The 19,804-nt window shown below is 39.2% G+C and overlaps 1 protein-coding gene across 1 annotated transcript; it reads left to right on the forward strand.

The window, feature by feature from the left end:
• The first annotated feature begins 303 nt into the window (after positions 1-303).
• LOC120740270 (protein LBH-like) lies at positions 304-12,339 on the forward strand. The gene is made up of 4 exons (XM_040042513.1): positions 304-525; positions 7,881-7,959; positions 10,098-10,272; positions 11,297-12,339. Exons 2-4 carry the CDS (start codon positions 7,882-7,884, stop codon positions 11,362-11,364), a joined length of 321 nt encoding a protein of 106 aa, XP_039898447.1. The 5' UTR covers positions 304-525; position 7,881; the 3' UTR covers positions 11,365-12,339.
• The last annotated feature ends 7,465 nt before the right edge of the window (positions 12,340-19,804 follow it).

A 19,804-nucleotide genomic window follows, 5' to 3' on the forward strand; every position in this document is an offset into this window, starting at 1 on the left:
CCCAAAAACAAAACAAAAACAAAAAGCTACACATTCTGTGGAATGATAATAATAATTTTTAAAATACCCAAAATTCGAATTTTGGGCATTTTAAAAGTTATTATTATCATTATTATTATTATTATTAGTTAGATACAGTAGTTATTTATTGCTATTCAGTTATTTTCAGGAATGTAATAACCAAAAAATAGAAACATAAAATGTAAAGCAGAGGTGCCCACGTACTTTTTGACATAGAGTCTTGCACGAGATTCTCTCGATAGCCCGCCTTTTCCCCGACAGGCTTTGAAGGCAGCACTAGCTCCGCTTCAATGCGCAGGCTCTGAACACTTTACTGCGAGTGGTAACTTTACCACAGAGCCTTGCGTGCCCCTCCGCCTGTCGCCCACAACAGCCAGCATCATCATCGTCATCATCATCATCACCATCATCAGCAGCAGCAGCATCAGGAGCAATATCAGTGTGATGAGGCAGCTGAGGACGGAGAGCCTCCTGCTCTGAGACACTGGATCAGCCTGCAGACAGGTACGAAGCTTTCATCCGCATTTTAGCCAACTTGGACGCGTTAAGCCCCATTCATTCTTTATTTCCTTACTAGAAGTAGCTTAATTCACTTTTCCTAAAAGTAACTAAATTACTGTTTATATAACTTATCTAAAGTGCACCTCGGAGGTTTAGGAAAATCACAAAACCTGTTTTGCAGAGACTTTCTGAACTGGAGTTTGGGGTTGCGGGCAGAAAAGCGCAAATCAGCCCGTTTCCGTGTAGGACGAGCTGTTTTAATCGTGTAAAATCTACTACCTACCTGTTGTATATCATGCAGATGAACCTCTGCTCCAATACAGCACAATGTGTATATTTTAAATACCAGTTTTATTTAAATAATAATAATAATATTAATAACAATAATTAAAGCATCAGCTGAGTGCGCCTTAAAAACTAGAACAGGAAATGTGAATTAGGGCAGCAAACACTGGAGAAATCACATTGATTTCCAACTGAAACTGAGCAGTGGAGTGTTTTTAGTAAGCTGTATGAGAGAGAGAGAGAGAGAACATCACTATTTTTGACCGGGGGTTGGATTTTTCCTATTTCCTTGGGTTGTGAAAACTTGCTGGATTTCTGCAGCAAACCTGCATTTGAGGAGGTGCTGCTGCTTCTGGCTCTGATTTAATAGCAGAAATGGAAAAGGTGTTTGAAGTGAAGCTGGCGCGATGAGAGAGGAGAGCGCGGAGAAGCCATTCCACCTTAATACACCTTTATATCTGCAAAAATGAAATAGTGGAGTTCAAGTGACTGCTGCTGAACAGCCTCTGGGGAAAGACAATTTGGACAGTCTTCACCACGATGAATCTACTGATGGACATGAGCGAGAGAAATTTTTAGCCCTGACATCAGACGTATCCGTTTCACCCAAAACGTAAATGGAAATGATAAAACAGGAGACAGTGGCTCTCGTCTTTCTTAAGATGTTGGGTCTAGTCCACATTGAAATCAGGCATTTAAAATATACTAGGAGGTGGGAACATCAGGCTCCAAACCTTATTCTGTTATTTTAACGCTAATGAAGAGGATTTCTTTCTGGAGTAGAGGCTCACTGAGCCTTCCAAGTGACGAAATCTACATAACTGCTACATGAAATGCAGCATCCTACCCAATGTGGTGACGATGAGGTAGAGCCAGCCGGTAGGAGATTGAGCCATTATTAGTAGAGAATAGTAAAAAACTCCTGAAACTGAGAACAAATGCGAGACTTGGGAAAAATTACAAAATTATCCTTTTTTTAATGCAGTCTGTTGCTTTACATTTCTTTTACGGTTGTATTCATGTGCACTGGTAACAATTGTGGCAATAGTCATTATGTAATGGGGTTGTCATCCATCCATACCTGCATCCATCCATCTTTTCCCATTTTTTGTCTTGAAAGCCATAAAGGAATCTTTATTTGTGACCACCCCTATGTGCACTTACCTGATGAAAATTTGGTGGTCAGAGTTTTTTTTTAACCTTACAAAATATATTTTTCATATAAGTAACAGCAACGAAATTTCACACTGACTGACTGAGAGTGTAAAACAAAGTGACATTTTACATCCAAAAGGTCAAAGGTCAATTCTGAACAGAGACAGATGAAAACTGCATCTTGACTTTTTGGTGGAAGTACACAACCATCATGTAGTAATGATACTGTTGATGCCGCCTGCTGAATGGTGCCATTTTTACTTGACAGAATTGCAATAGCTGGTAGTGACTTTGCAAATCCACATTTTTCTAAATCCATCCATCCATCTATTTTCTGCTGCTCATCTGAGTCTGGGATGAGGGGGCAGGAGTCTAAGGAGAGAAACCCTGACCTCCCTCTCACCAGTCACCTCCTCCAGCTCATGCAGAGGAAGTCACTGAGATGTTCCCAAGCCAACCAAGAGGTATAAAATCTTCAGTGTGTCCCTAGGTCTGCCCTGGAGCCTCTTCCTGGAGAGGTCATGCTGGAACACCTTGTGTAGGAGGCATCCAAGAGGCATCCTAGTCAGATGTGCTAACCCACCTCAACTGGCTCCTTTTGATGTGGAACAGTAGCATCTCTACTCTTGAGTCCCTTCAGAATGAACTCCTCACCATATCGCTAAAGGATAGCCTAGCCAGCTTTCGGAGGAAACTGTTCCACTTGTATGCACTTGTATCTACAGTTTCATTCTTTGAGTCACGACCCAGAGCTCTTGACCGTAGTTGAGAGTAGGAACGTAGATCGACTGGTAAATCGAACTTTCTTTTCACGCTAAGCTCTCACTTCACCACAACGAAGCGGTTCATCGCCTACATTGATTGAGACATGGCACAATGACACTCATGAACAAGACCCACCTGGGGTAGCAACTTATTCTTGACCCAGAGTGGATGGTCCACCCTTTTCCTACTAAAATTCATGGCTTCAGACTCTGAAGTGCTAATTCTTATTCCTGTTGCAGCAAACTACACCAGTGGAAGTTGCCAACTGATAAAGGCAACAGAGTCACATCATCTGCAAAAAGTAGAAAAGAGATCCTGCAACCACCAAAGGGGAGACCCTCTCTTACATAGCCTAGAAACTTTGTCTATAAACATTACGAACAGAATCAGTGACAAAGGGCAGCCCTGGAGGAGTCCAACACAAACAAGAATGATCCCGAACTGTTGTTGCCAGTATGGACCAAACTCTCACTGTGGTTGTACAGCAACCTAATGGGCTGTAACAATGGGTCAGATACCCCATCCTTCCAAAGTAGCCCCACAGGATCCCCAGGAGAATTCGCTCTCCAAGTCCACAATGTGCATGTAGACTGGTTGGGCAAATTCCCATCAACCTTTAATATCCTTCAGACGATAAAGAGCTGGTAAAGGATTTTTCTACACCTAGGGAATTCTGGACTAATTCCTTTAAGTAAATGATCTGGATAAATCTTAGACCTTTATGATTTTTGTGGCAAGAATTAAACTTGCACCCCACTCAAGACAATTATTATTTCCAGTAATGACGTAATAGTAAAAAAATACCTTAATTCTTTCATTTAAACAGTCTAACCAGCTATCCAGAAACATTTAGATTTACTGTCATCTATGATGAGGAAATGCACTAAATAGATTTTTTGCTTGACTCGTGATAATAGTGACTTTTTTGCATAATCAAAAGGTTTTCTTATATTTCTGTTTATTAGTAAGGCAACATATCACTGCAGCTCCATCTCCAACAGAGGCAGTAAAATCAGAACATATTAATACTGCTTAATTTTATAGATTAAAACTTTCTTGTATTTAAATAATGTAAATCACATCAAATATTTAGAAACAAACTTTAATTTTAGCCCTAATTGTTTCTTAATACTTGTTTTTTTTTCTTTTGTTGCATAAATTGAAAAGCATCTTAACATTTCATGTCTCTGCTGAGGCAGAAGTGAGGTAGCTTCCTGTGAACAAAGACATTAACACATGGATAATCCTGTTCAGACCTAATGACTCAAATAAGAAATAATTATTCCGCTACCAAAAAAAAGGCATGACTGAAGCGTCACGCCTGGCAGCAGCATTTAAATTCTTGTGTCTGTTACGCTTCACATCCCTGCAGAGTGAGTGCACTTCTCAGAAACAAGATCAGACTGAAATCATGCGCAGAGCTCCACAGGCCTCTCCAGTTGATACCTAGAGAGCAACACAGCTTTTTTTTTTTTTTTTTAACATAAGACTGACTGGAGTGACCGCACAGATTCCCTCCAGAGGAACAATAGGAGCCTCAGAGGAGGAATAAAGGCTGCATTGTCTCTTCACGGAAACGATGATGAAGGGCAGCAGCAATTCCAGGTTTAACAGAGAAGTCTCACAAACTGCACAACCCCGTCCTGATGGTGGTAATTGCTGCATAACAGCACACATGAATACCCCCAAATCAGCCCTCAGCCTTGTGTGCAAAGTGCACTACTCAGACAATCAGAGGAATAAAATCTCAATCGCTTGTCCCCATGGCAACAGGAACTGCCGGTCTGATTGTATGGAAAGTGGTGTTTCTGATAACTTATCACACGTAAAGTCTGCCTTTCACCACCAACCAGAACGCTGTACTTGGATGTTATTAAATGGATAAGGAGTGATGTCTTAATATCTCCATAAAAATAGAATCAGGCTTGCATTATAGTCTGTAATCAGGTGTTTCAACTTAACAAAATTATAGATGAAGGTGAAGGGTGGTATAATTTTGCATTGTGGTCTGCTGCTCATAACAGCGGTTAAACCAGATATAACATATGTATAAGTATCAAATTCCAGCTTTCGGAGCTTGATTGTAAGTTTTAGCTCGTTGCTCGTCTGGCTACAGCTTTTCTGGTTTGGTTCATGCTCACTGCACTCAAAGCACCAATTTTGCTGTGGCCTTTGCCATCCTGGTGTTTTGAAACCAGAAGTATTGAGCGAGGGGTGGATCTGACTCAGTAACCAGGTGACACTGCGCACTCTTATGTTATTGACTTTTCAAAGTAGCCTAACCTGCTTTGCCATCTGTTCTGTTCTAAATGGGGCCATTAAAACAAAGAGAGCATCATATGGTAAGAAAGAATTGAACACATGAAAACATGTTGGTAGCTGGTTGATGCAGTTATAAGTAGTAGTGTTGAAGCGGTGTGTGGTGAATACTAAACATCTGTCTTCTTTTCTCCTGTTTTTGGACCATACCTCCAAAAAGTTCTGCCGAAGCCCTCGTTAACCTCCTAACATCCTAACGTTTTATTGAGAAGACGACGAGATGGGAAGTCATTTTTTTGTTGAACCCTTGCAGGGGAAGAAAATACTTCTTTTACACCCCTCTTACAAAATAAGGAACTAACTGTTCTATCTTGAAATAGTTTACACCGCTGAATCACAAGGCTTACATTCAAACTATGCCACTGCAGCAGAACTTTCACTCGTAGTGTTTTTGGCCCAACAGTTGTGAAGTATTGGTAGGCCAAAATATTTATAATGGAATATATTGGGTAGTTTCTTGCAGTAGAGTTACTAATACTTGCAATATTGCAAGTATAAAAACACAGGTATACTCTAAACAAACCTGGCTTATCAGAGTTATTACTCCTTGACTCCATGACAGTGAAGAAAAAGAAACTCACCTCAGGGTTAGGTGAGAGAGCTGGTTTAATGAACTGGTAAAGTACACTGGATAAATATTAAACACCTGCTTTTCAGAGCTACCTTTTCCTTCACTTAAACACATTATTTATTGTTTTTAAGTAATAGATGTTTATCTTGTGTTCTATTAATTGAAGCAGAATAGCTGTACCATGTTATTATGGGGAGCATATTAAAATTTTATCATCATACTTATATCACAAGTTACTCCTACACCTGGTGTCCTAGTGTTAATCAAATTTAATTAGACACACTATATAGATAAAAGTACTTGGCCACCTACACATTAAACTTACAAGAGCTGCACAGTGATGGAAACCCATGTCATGAAGCTCCCAGCACACAGTTTTTGTGCTGATGTTAATGTCAGAGGAGGTTTGGAATACTCTGAAGTGCTGTCAGCCTTCGAGTGTTGAGATGACAGAGTGTTGGCAACTGTTACGTATTAAGCACCTCTGTGACTTTACATGGTCTGACATGAGTTGCTGAGGTTCCTAAACACCTGCACTTTGCAATAATACCACTAAGAGCTGATTGTAGAATATCAGAGAGGGGAAACAATTATTAACTGACCCAGAAATGTAACTTTGTTCATCTAGTCAAGAAACATTTCCTCACTCATCCAAGTGACTTCTTCATACTTAGCTGACTGCACCTTTACCCACCTTATCAGCAGTAAATTTGCATAATGACCAAAACTAGCATGATGGGCTGTGACGTCAGTGACTTGATCAGTTATATAAAAATTGTCATGACTATAGATTAATGGCCATTAGTGCCATTCAAAGAGAGTCAGGGAATGGCTGCAGTCACAGCACTGTAAGACGGTAAAAGATGTATCCTTAGGTTCCCGGCTCTGTTCAGAGATGATCTTTCCCTTTTCACATGAATGGATCCCTTGACCTCCTGCTCGAACTGGGAACTGGTCTTTAGGTATAAATAGAGTCGTTGCCTGACAAGGTATCTCTTCTGTGTTGTGCCATCTGCTTAGCCAGAGTTTGTTTAATCCTCCAATCCCCCTAGCACTTGATAGCATACATTATATTACTGTTTGTACCCCGGGAACCCAATCCTTGGGGTGCACATATTTTTGGTGTTTCTGTTTTAGGGTTAGAAAGCCACAGAGATGCGTTGTATTGAAAAAAGTGCATCTCAGCTTTTCTAATATGCCTGACTCATAAGTGGTCACTAAAGGCTTTTGTTTAGGTGGCAACAGTTGTCCTTGTTCTCTTCTGGCTTGCCTGGAACATTCTTTAGGTGCCTTGCCAGCTTTGATGACTACCCAGCTGGGATACCCACATTTACAAAGGGCCTTTTTGATATGATGCTCTTTCGCTTCCTTGGCTTCCGTTTGTGTGGCGATGGTGTTTGCTCTGTTTTGTAGTGTCCTGATGAAACCCAGTTTGCTCTTCGGTGGATTACGAGAGTCAAACCCTAACTCCTAATACAGTTACATTCGTTCACGGCACACATCAACTTTCAAATATCCTGCAATAGTGATGGGAACTTCACAGTCTAAGAAAGCTAACCTTTTATTTTCTTATCCTCCTTCATATATACTAAGTCAAGTTCCTGGTGAACTTGAAGTGTTAATCAGTGAATTGTGGTTAGGGAATGATGCTAGCTTTGGTCATTATTCAAATGTACTGTTTATAAAGCTGGAGAAAGCTGCAGTCAGTTGAAACTGAGGAAGTCATTTGCATGCGTGACGAAATGCCACTGAAAACGCTACATGAAACCTCTATAGCCGTTGTTTTAGAAATAAAACATGTTGTTACTAGTTTACCAGAAATACGGAAAGTACATCAGACTGTATTGGATAGTGTTATACACGTTACACATCGAGTTGCTAGTCAGCCGTTGCTGTCAGCCTTCATTGTTGAGCATTTGTTAATCACCACTGCCTGACTTTTTTTTAGCGTTTGTGACCATTAACACTAATTGCCCATTACTGTTAGCCAGTTAGTGCCAGCAATAGGGGCGACTCAACCTAGAACAAACTTCTGTATCACCAGAAACACTGTTAGTCCTATTAGTCCTATAAATAATCTCCTAAGCTAAAATTCGACATAAGTAACTATCGTGAAAAATGCCATTTTAACGCAGAGGGTGCAAGTAAAATCAGAGAACCTTGAACAGATAGTGTGTCACATAACCCAGCTTAAGACAAAAAAAGGAAGGAAAGAGCAGAGAAACAAAGTGAAGACAGTTTATTGACTTGTGATTTTCTCCAGGATGACTGAGGTGATGAATTCTCTGGAGCCGGGGACAGAGGACTTCAGCGGGGGAGGAGCAGGAGGAGATCAGGCCACAGTATCCTTTGCATTGTGTGTGCGAATGTGTGCAATTAGACAATTTCAAACAAGTCTCGTTTCATTTGAGCAGAAAGCAGAAAGCATACAGCGGTGAGTCACAGAAGTGATGAGCAACCATAAAATGCTGGTTGATATGACAAAGGTCATTAGCTGGACTCAGTGCTGCTTTGAACAAATGGTAAATGGCGTATCCAACAAATGGACAGCTAAATTATTGACTATATAATATTAACAGTTTAAGTAACACCTTTTGTCATAATGTGTTTCATTAACTATTACTTGTGGTTAGATTTATGGCTGAGTCAGTGAATACATGTTATTAGCTCCTCCCTGTGTTATTTAAATTACTAGCCATATTAGCAGCATAGCTAATAACAATGTTTGTTTGATCCACATTGAAATATCTGAAAAGTAATACATGAAATCCCACGAAGAAGTTACACACTAAATATGAACTTCAAACATAATAATAAAAATGTTTCCAGTTTGCATTATGACAAAATATAATAAATGCCAATAACTAATTGAAATTACCAGATGTTAACATGTTATTATTCTATGTGCTAGCCCAGTGCAGCCAGTGCTTTAAGCTTTTCATAACTAAAAAGCTTAAAGCACATATATTTGTTGTTTTTGTGTTTTCCCTTGTCCTTTTTTTGCCAACGGAAAACAATGTAGACTCATTCATCTTCTAGGTTTTTCCCCCCAGTAACTTGTAGTGTCATTACACCCTTTCAAATACCTAGAGAATGGCTAATTTATTCCACTGGAAATAAAAAAAAAAAAAAAAAGAGGCGCCACCTTTTTTGTTTCAAGTTCAGACGCTGTCATCAAGACGTCACCTTTTGGTTTGTTGACCATTTTGGAACCACGTTGTTTTTGTATGTAGTTGTTTTTCTTTTTGATCTTTTTATTTTTAAGTTAAGTCATAGGAGAGGTTAGACCTGAGAAGTTGTCATTTAAGGCCAGCACTAGCTAACTAGCTGTGTTAGCTAGCTAGAGCATTATTAAACGGCATGCTGACAATGGATAAATAAAGCATGTTTAAAATTATCAACTCTTTAGACTGTCTTTTAGCAAAACTCAACTGAACAAGAAAAAACAACATCCATACCCCTAATTATTCATCACTTTAGGCCTTAATATCATTTAAATGCATTTAGTTGTCAGAAAGGGGGGAGATTAGCTGTAAACCCGTTTCAGACACTCATCTCCGTTAATCTGATGATGAATGTGTTGAGTTCACGTGTGGATGAGCACCCTGGTCAGCTTTCCATTCTGGACCTGCAAACATTAATCCTTCACTTTCCGCACAACACAAGCCTGAATGAACGCTGTTAAGTTTGAGGTTAGGTGGTTAGGTGCAAACAGGATTGCAACTGCACATGTTGCATTCCTTCTGAATTTCTATAAATTGCCCAGATCGCTAGAAGACTGACTGTCTTTGAAGCCTTTTGAAATAAAAAAAGAAACAACAATTTTTTTTGGCAGAAGATATCTGCTGTGCTAGTTCTGGTTAAAAATAAACTAAACAGTTTATAAGTTATAGCTTAATAATTTTGTCTGATGCATTTCCTAAGAACTCTCTAAGTATAGGATTAAAGTATCAAGAGTAGATCAAGTAAAATATAGCCATGACACATTTATGTAAAAAATAGCCTGTATCTGAATGACTGAAGGCCAACACTTGAATAGACTAACAGCTGTTCAGTGGCATTTGAGAAACTGCAGTTTTGGCAGTTTTGCATTGCAAGTGGAAGAAAACCTCAAAGACCTGCTGGCTCTTTAGAAGAACCAGTGTTACAATGTTACAGGGTTGCTTTTCTATTCGTGCATTGGCGTTACCAGGTAACCAATTCCTTGTTTTCTCTAAGCCAGACGACCAGTCAGAGCAGACTGACCTTCATCATGTTTTTTATGTTAAATCCAAGCATGTACCTTTGAAACTTCAACTGAGTGTCATGTAAAGACTTTACACGAAGTCTGTCTCAAATCTTCCATCTGATGCAGACAGTTTCTGTTTTTTTAATCCAATTTTTACCGCATTATTGTTCTTTCACATGTGGTACCCACAGTGACCTTTTCATCCCCACAAATATGAAGCCCTCGTTTTAACCTTACATAAACTTTAAACAGATCTTCCCAGATACCCATGAAAGGTATCCAAAGTTGTCCAAGAGGCTTCCCTCTATAGTCGTGGAGCCAACAGATGGAAGTGAGGTGGAGAGTGGAGAACTCCGCTGGCCCCCGGATGACCCGAGCTCTGCAGACGCCCAGACTGAGAGAAAGCGTACGGATGAGCAAACTGAAGGTGAAAAGGAAAGAGAAACTAACATTGCCTTGGCTTTTTGGCACAGTTAGATTCGAAGTGGTCTGATAAGAAGTTGTGTAAATAAAAGTCACATGCACGTAATTAGAAGACCAGAAGGTATTTGGCTGTTGGCAAAAGTGTACATATACTGAAACTTCACTTAAAGAAAAGTACCACTACAACAAATTGAAATGACTCCAAGTCAAAATGAAAGTTGTCATTTAATATCCTACTCAGGTCAATCATAGTGTGACAGCAGTATTTTTACACCTTACTGAGGTGCCAAAAGTACAAATACACCAAATATATACAAGTTAAAGATTCTTCAACTTATATATAGCACTGAAGGGCATATAGCCCTACAAGCAGCTGAGACATGTGAGTTATTTGCATAGTTTCCCCTGACTTGCCTTAAGAAATGAACATCAGTTGCTTATAGCATCACTATAAAAGGTTACTTCCTGTAATGGCTTCCTGTCATTGGTTCTTTATGCTAAGTGTACACTTTGCAGTCATTCCTACTTCATGAGCAGAACAAAAATGAGTAAACACTCAAGAGCAGACATGCAGTGATATGCGCCACCATAATATCGTGATTATATGCATCAGTGAGGTGAAAAACGAATGCCGTTATCGACTCTGTCTTATCAGCGGCTCCTGGACAAAGCACGAAGTCATACAATTCAGGATAACAGCACATTTTTTCCACTTACAGCGAGTCATTTGAAGGGATAGTTTTTACCTCAGTTTATGCCACTGAGTATGGACCTACCTCTGGTTGGTTACCTCTTGTCAGTAGCACTTGATGTTGTAAAATGAAAGCAGAAGAGCAGCATTAAACCTCATGGCGATGACAAGACTACATGTGTTCCAGGCTGCTGGCGAGCGCACCATAGCGATAGTAATCCTCTCATCTAATTCTATCTTAAACCTTTAGCTTCAAATGCACAGAAACACAGAAATGAAAGTAGCCTGTTAGAAAAACTGATGAAAAATCCTCTATCTGTGTTTTTTTTTTTTCCAGATGAGGAGCAGTCCAGTGAAGGTGGAGCTGAAGAAGCTTCAGGAGTGGAAATGCAGGACTCCAACTGAACAAACTCGCTTCCTGTGATATAAACTGTTACTATGAGTGTATCCAGACTTGGAATGAATGAAAACGAGTCAGATAGAGGAGTGCAATGTGCGGATAGAAAGATCAGAGAGACAGAGTAGGAAGGGTAGAAAACAGATTCCCAAACCCCAGCTCACGGGCTTGGAGCCAGTTACTTCAGCACCTTAAGAATAAAGACACCGAAGGCGCTTTTTTGTTTTTCCCCAAATCTGTATCTTTCCATTACATCTGTAATGATGGAGCTTGTTTTGACATGTGTAAACTAAGATTTATGGGGACAAAGATGGCATGTTGAAGCATTTCGCAAGAAAAAAGTTTTGGCAATAGGTTTTAATTCGAAAATTCGCAGGTCTAAAATGACTGTTTTGACATTTCCAGCTTTGTAAATATAGATTTTGAATTAAGTTAACAAATTTCCTCTCTCTGGCTCCAAGCTCTCACCATCCAGATGCCCACGGAATCATCTGCACATGTGATCTGGACAGATGTTTCTAAATGCTGTATTAAGTATTTAGCTCATGTGTGCCATACTACTGCTAATAAAGGTAGCTACTGTATTTACATTTAGGTGCAGATTACATCACTGTTTGTTCGGTGCCGACTGCTGTAGTTTGGGTGATCTTGGTCTCACTATTAACTTTGTAATATTAGCTTTGAGTATTTGAGAATTTCACAACAGATCCATTGCTTTATTAGATGTTACAATATTCATTAAAATATTAAAGTATGTAATCACTGTCTTCTTAGTTTTAAAGGGAATGTAACTGTTGTTTTATTTAAGATATTGGAGCAATATGGTCCCAAGAAATCAAAGGCAGTCCATTTTGTTACAGACTACAGAAGTAAAAAGAACCAGTGTATTTTAGATGTGTGTTGCTTGTCACAGGCATATTTTTTAAAAATACTGGAAGCCTAAATTATTGCACAAGTAATAAACCTTTTGAAATGTTCTTTAATTTGTGGTCCCGGTGGTTTTACTGCTTATGGGGAAAATGAAGTTTACGTTACTTTCTCAAAAATATTTATGCGTTTTTGAAATGTAAGATGTTTTTGATAGATCTAGATGACCTTTTGCATCCCTGCACAAAGTCTCTCAGCTCAAAGTTAAATTGATGGAAAGAGGAAAGTAGAAGGAGGAAAAAGCACAAAAGGTTTCAACAGATATAATTGGTTGTCAGATTCAACTCTCCATCTCTCTGTGTGGATATGATGCAGGTCTCCCAAAACGAGCAAATTGCTGCTCCTTGGACTCTTGCTGTCTGGATTTTCCCCACTACATTAGCGGAGACTGCAAGCTGGCAGATGCTCTTGTAACATGGTTTACAGTCAAAAACACCTGTGAGTCTGGGCCCAACTCCCTATCAGATGACTGTATACCCATTACCTCTTCCTATTTCCACTTTATGCTCGCTGTTTTTATTTAGAACTGGCAATACCTAAAGTTCAACTAAATCCCACTTAAGGGGATGCAGTTGTTTTATAGAATTGAAGTTTTTTGTTGGTTGAGCAGCCCTAGGAAGTACACTATTAATAGTGCAGACTTACACTGGATACATTGTTACAAGAATACATTTTTGGTCATACTCATAAAAAATGGAACAACCAGCAAACAAGAACAGTCCCAAGACTGTGTATCTTGAGCAAGGCTAAAAATTCTCTCTGGATCATGCAGGAACTGACACACTGGATCAAGAAGGATAACCGGATTCTGCATAGTTTGTGATACTTTTGTTGGATACAGTGTCTCTCTTTTTTATTGTCAGTTTGAGATGTATTTCTGAAAGAAATGACCATGACCATAAATCAAAGTAAAATATGAGCATACTAGCTAGTCATTCTATCCAAAACGGTACTAGGCATGCAACAACATCAAAGCAACAAGGTGTGCAGTTCCCCGGGGACTTCCTCAGTCAATACTTACCCGGAGGTAGTCTCCAGAAATGTTCTTTTGTGTTCTACATTACTGCTGAAAAAGTCTCTAGTGCCTCAAGACAATTTAGGATCCAACAGTGCTACCTGCAGCACAACAAAAACATTTAAATGGTAGGTAGAAGACAGGAAAAATCCCCTCTAAAGCTAGGTTTAAGTTTAAGTAAACCCTGATTTAATGCCTTCGTCATGACACATACCGTGGAGAGGGAAAACTGTGGTAAATCCAGTTGCCCTCTTGCTTGATGTTGCACACATTTCTCTCTTGTGTATTTCTTTGTGGGCCTCTGCTTCCCTTTTGCAAGACGTGGCAAAACCCAAAGCAAGATCAAAAAGACCTTTGCAGTGTTGGATTTACAAAGGCTTCCTTTGACTGCTTTTTTGACACAGAGCGTTCGATGCCTGTCAGCAATTTCAGTGTTGTTCAAAACTGTGAAGCAATAAACTGGTAGGTGAAAGCCTCACATTTCTGTTTCTCAAGAAACCAGAGTGTCAAACTCTGCGAAGAACAACACCATCAAGGCTTTGCAGGTACATTGTACTTATCAACGCCTCAGTTCATCTGAACACGATAATAAAGGAGGCAAAACTAAGATAAACAAGAAGGAGAGGTGCCAAACCACAATGTGACTAAAAATTATTAAATTAAAACAGGAAATCAACAGAAACCCAACATCATGACGATATTTCACTAAGGTGCAAAAGTACGTGAATGTCAAGGATTAGCAGTAAATATGAACGTGTTAAATTCAGATGAAGGTTTAGGTCGTATATAAAACATTCACAAGAAGGAAGAATATTTTTTTGGCACCTGTATGTGCAGATGGGTACGGTAATTGGGATTTGGTCAGTCAGAATTTATCCAGCTCCTTATTTTCCCAAAAACTGACAGCAGAGGTGAATAGCGCAAATTTAGTAAGAACAGCTGCATTAGTAGCCAGAATGCCACTTTGAGACACCACTGTGGGCTCTGCTGTGGACATATTGTTGCTTTTTGCTGATTAAGAAAACACATTATTCCAAATATTAAATGAATTTTATTGCAGCTCTAAAAATCTCAATCTTGAGAGTGACTTGGAAAAAACAGTAGCTATAAAACTGCACATTGACTTTATTAAGTCATAGAAAGTTTTTGTGTAGCTCTGCAGTGTTTATTCTCTTTTTTACAGTGAAAGAAGCTCAGGTGTGTTTATTCTTCCTTGGAGCTGGAGGCTGTTCCATGAATACCCCGTTCTCATTTTAGGATCTGATTTATGTTTCTTGCCTCATAGTTATTCAAAGAATGTAGACTCAACAACTACCTTACCCACTGCTGCATTTCACATCCAGAACAGGATGCTGTTTTCATGTATTACTTATGGGACTACATCCAGTCCAAAAAATTCTGATAAAAGTCAACAGCTGACAAATAGCACGGCTCACCTTTAGACATTAAACGTTTTCAGTGCATCTCACAGGATTGTAAAGAAAGGTTGTTTATACGTTTTAATGATAGGGAAGTTTGTTTTACTGCTTACACCTTTACAGCAATGTGACCCAACAGCAGTCAGCACCTTGCTCTGACTGTGTGACAGAACACAAAAACTATTATCTTATGCCATCATAAAGGGCATAAAATATGTAATTAGAAATGTGTTAGATACATGTGTAGTTTTTTGCGAGTGAGCCATTGAGGATTAGACAAGGACATAAATGATAGCTCTGTCCTTTTTAAATTTTTTGAAACAAATTCCCGCAGCGAAACCTTTTCGCTGTCAGTTTCACAGAGTAAACAGATGAGACGTGTTAAATGAACCCCTGTGTGCTGTTTCTCATGTTTATCAAAAGTAAAACGATGCGATTTATCATCGTTTTAACCACAGACTCCTCAGCTTTCACCGATTTTGTGTGAAGGAGGACATATACAATAACACATTTTCAGTGGCTTCACACTATAACCCACTCCCACACTTTCATTTCACACATGTGGTGTTCGTGTCCCCTGGACCCACAGGTCATAAAAGTGTGGAGGTGCCGTGTCCCCACTCTGTCCTCCTCTTACATGGCCTGCTGTTAGTGTGTGTGTATGTATTGTCTTTTTGCCCCTTGTTTTCCTGCAGAAGGTTCCAGCACTGTTACATTTAAAGCACCTACGCCTGCCTGCTTCCACATTACTGCACATTTGACCCACATTTGTCTTTTAGTAACTGTTCTATATTATCTGCAAACCAGCGGTCGAACAAACATCAATAGCCTATCCAGTGCGGCTGCTTATACAATACAATACAATACAACTTTATTTATATGGCACATTTAAAACCGAAGGTACACCAGAGTGCTGACATAAGATATAAGATAAAAGGCTATAACAGATTATAGATCTAGATGGCGAAAAGATTCTTTGCTCAGTGATTTTAAAAGAGGTAGATGACAAGATCTCAGAACATGAGTCCTTATTGGATGGAGGAGGGTGGAGGGATAGTTAGGGAGAAGGCCATACAGGAAATGGTCCGGTTCAAGCTATTGTCATCTATGCATCTGATGTGAATTCTGTTCTCTAGGACCTGTACCAATAAAAAGAAGAGCTGCAGTTTGTGTGGAGGCTAGAAAGATGTGATAGATGTGTTTCAAGTGCAAGTAATACATATGCAACATACACAGGAAAACACATTGTATATGCTGACAACAGCCTCAACAGGGCTCTTTTGCACATTTGCAATAGCAATGTTATTTCTGTGTGTGTGATGGAGACATTATCAACACTTTTTGGTTAATTTAAGAATCAAAGAAAATAATCAAAGGAAAAGTTAATAACCCGATAATTTATTTAAATATAGTAAATGCACTGGTTCTTATATAGTGCTTTTCTACTCAAGCACTCAAAGCACTTTATACAACATGCTCATTCACCCATTCACACAAGCACTTCTTTCCATGCTTTCTGCCTGCTCAGCATCCTGAGTTACGGCCATCACACTCTTAGTCTGTCCAGATTCTCAGTTTGTGAGGATTTACTGGTTTTATATGAGTGCTGACTGGAGATTTTGGGCTCGTGATCAGACTCATAAAGCAATTTGAAGATGTCACCTGTGGCTCCTAAAAGCTGTGATTGCCATTTATTGTAGAGTAACTTAAAGGTGTTTTCAGCCGCTCCCTTTTTTCTCAAGGGGTTGCCATAGTAGATGGATCCACACATTTCACAGATGCCCTTCCTGAAACAACCCTCATGTTTATCCATTTATTAGCTTTGTTGTGAACTCTAATAATTTCATGCTGTTGTCCAACAACTCGATTCAGCCGGAGGATAAGATTTGCATATATTTACTTTTATGAAAATTCACATGACAGCCAAGTTCTAATCACGCGTTGTTGAACATCAGAAGCGCTGTCATTAAAAAGCTTTCTGAGTATCTGTTTCGCTTTCTTTTTGTCTTGTATACACACTCAGGCGAACAGGCAACACGAGCAGCACTCCCACATGCACTTTGACAGCTTGTTGAAGCTGATATAATGTTAAAGGTCAGGCTGGTGTCTTGATCCAGACAGCGAGATGGATGACGGGATCTCCATCTTATTTCTTCTACGGCCCCTTCTCTCTCCAGACCTGACCTTTTGGATGACAACCTCGTGAAGAGCACTTCACGGGAGCGCGCCGGGTCACTCCTGGGAAAATGAAGGGCTACAGGGAAAGAGGCTGTGAGGGCTGGAAAAAAAATGCAGCGTCAATTATCTCTCAAATGTCACAAGCTGCTTTTCAGAGGAGGGAAAACTTGCACTTTCGTCTGCTCTTAAGGATGGCTTGCACTCACAGATTGTGCCATATTTTACATATAATTCACACAAAGGTGGAAGCTTTTAACACTCGCTGTCTTTTTTTTTACAGATCGGCACAAACAAGATTTGCTGATGCAACATTTACATGCCACTTGATACAAATGTGTCTGCCTTTGTGATGAATTTCAAATACACTGTGCTACAGTTTGGGACATTTTAAAACAGACTTAAGGTTCTTTTAACCCTCTAATCCCAAGTGTATCATATCTGACTTTTTGCGACGTCTAAACCTTCAGTGTGATAAACAGCACAATAATGTTTCATGAACAAATGAAAACTCATATATGCAAAAATTTGTTAGAACAATAAATAAAAAAAAGTGGATTTTCAGGCATTTGTTTCATGGTTGAAGCTTTACAGGGTTAAAACAGCACATGTACTCAGAACACCTGCGCAGTCTTTAAGGTGTTTAGCAGTTTCCTTCTGTGGATGTAGTCTCGGTGTCATCGTGTCTCTTCAGACTGGCTCTGTGGCCCCAGCATTTCTTGCCAGACTGATTCTTATTCTTATGGTTGAACATAACTCTTTTTTAACAGAACAAGAGGTTTTTAACAAAGGACTAGTTTTCTTCAGAAAGCCTAAATTATTTCTATTTGCACACAATAACAGAATTATTTCAGAAAAAACTAAAATGACTAGGCTCAGTAGTATTGGCCCCATGAAAAATATAACACAAACCATTGCTTTCCAATGATGCACTTTAAATGGACTGGTTCTTATGGTGAATGGACTGGTTCTTATACAGCGCTTTTCTACTCTGAGCACTCAAAGCGCTTTATACAACTTGTTCATTCACCCAATCACACAAGCACTTTTCTAGGCTTTCAGTGCTTCCTAACTAACATGGATGCATCGGAGAGCAACCTGGGGTTAGTATCTCGCCCAAAGATATTTGCAGACTGGAGCAGACTGGGATCAAACCAAGAACTTTCCAGTTAGTAGGTGACCCGCTCTACTACCTGAGCTACAGCCACCTGCTTTAACCATGTAATTGTCAAAGCTTGTAAAGTCAAGGTAAAGCTAATGGTTGTTACACTCTGCAGATAACAAGCTTCAGGCTGTTAGCCAGCAAAAGGACACATAATCGACTAGTACTGGAGAGGCTCATAGTTTTGACCCTGGTAGTTTTTGGCTTCTCTGAATAAATTCTGTGTGCAAAGTAATATATATATATAAAAAAAAATAAAGCTAGGATGTTTGGAAAAGCTGTGTTAAAAAGTCCTTGTTCTGTTTAACAGCACTCTGTAATTACTTAAAAAATTCTTTTCATTCACTCAAAAAACAAAAAAAAACTGCCCCAAATATTGACTTTACCTAATTTTATTACATATAAAATTCCAGAGTTATTTTGTTACATAAATACAATCTAAAATGTTACATTTGATGGAATCTGGTCAAATGAAATTTGCTAGATTGTTATATAAGTGTTGTACTTGAACAAAAAAAGCCTTTGATTTTATATATTTCAGTTGCATTTCCCTCAGAATTATTCCTAATGTTTTTTGAGGGTGAAGAATGATGTGGGCTAGAAATACCGTCCTCATCTGTAAGTCAGTATAGATGTTTGAGCGCATTGTCATGCTGCGGCGTGCATCTCATGCCTCATGAATCACATGATAGATGGGAACAAAATGTCTGCAGCGCCTTAAACCTTCACAGCGATCAACCGCTGACAGGTGAGGAGACAGAGCTATTGTGTTTTGTTGGAAATCTTCACAGGATTTAGGAATAAACGTAATGATGGATGTTTATGTAAACGCTAGGGTCCACAGTTTTGTTGATTTTGTTAATATACATCGACCTCTCTGGCAGTTTGATGTTCATTTTCTCTGACCTGTTGCCTGTTCTTCTGTAATTTGATCCTTTCTGACTTCCTTCCACATTTTCTCCCCACTTTTGCTTTTATTTTCTTCCCTCCTCATTTCTACTTCTTGTTATATTTCCCCACTTCTGTTATTCCCTTATCCTGTCCACCCCACTTACCATTTGCTCGCTTTCCCTTTTGGCTTCCTTCTCCTATATTTTGCCACATTTCACATATTTCAATTTTACTTCAGATAAAAAACATTTATAAATAATTAAATACATAAAATATTTATCTTTTTGCCCAGATGCTAACTTTCACTCAACATAAATAAGGGTTACTTTGCTGTACGTCCTCTGGCTGTGCTCCTCTTTTATTATATTGCATTCATTCATGTTCATTTTGTAACAAAGAGTGCATAAATCATGCCAGCAGCCACTTGTAAATCTGTGTATTTAAAAGTACCTTTTAACACAGCCATTAGAGCAGCTGAGTGTTGTGAGGGAGTTGTGTTTTGATGATGTCAAAGTGTGCTGTGCCAGGACTTTCATCTCCCACTCCTGCTGGCTTCAAACGGATCTTTTAAATGTTTCCGTGATAGGCCGAGGTAACGCACACCCGCCCTCTCGCTTCAGCCCAGCGCTGTCCTCTCACAGCTCAATACGATGAGATAACAAAGTCTTTATTTATGGCTGCCAAGCCAGAAGTATCACAGACAAAAAGCTGAACTTTAATCTGGTCAATTCCATTTATCAAACATATTTTAAAAACAGCAAACGTAACTAAATGGACATACGTTAGGTTCCTTAGTTTGACTGTTAGAGTCAAATAAAAGAGTCAGATAAAAACCCAGCACACATTCAAATAGATGATGA

The sequence above is a fragment of the Simochromis diagramma genome, unplaced genomic scaffold (assembly GCF_900408965.1).
Source record: "Simochromis diagramma unplaced genomic scaffold, fSimDia1.1 OVJJ01000304.1, whole genome shotgun sequence".
NCBI lineage: Eukaryota > Metazoa > Chordata > Actinopteri > Cichliformes > Cichlidae > Simochromis > Simochromis diagramma.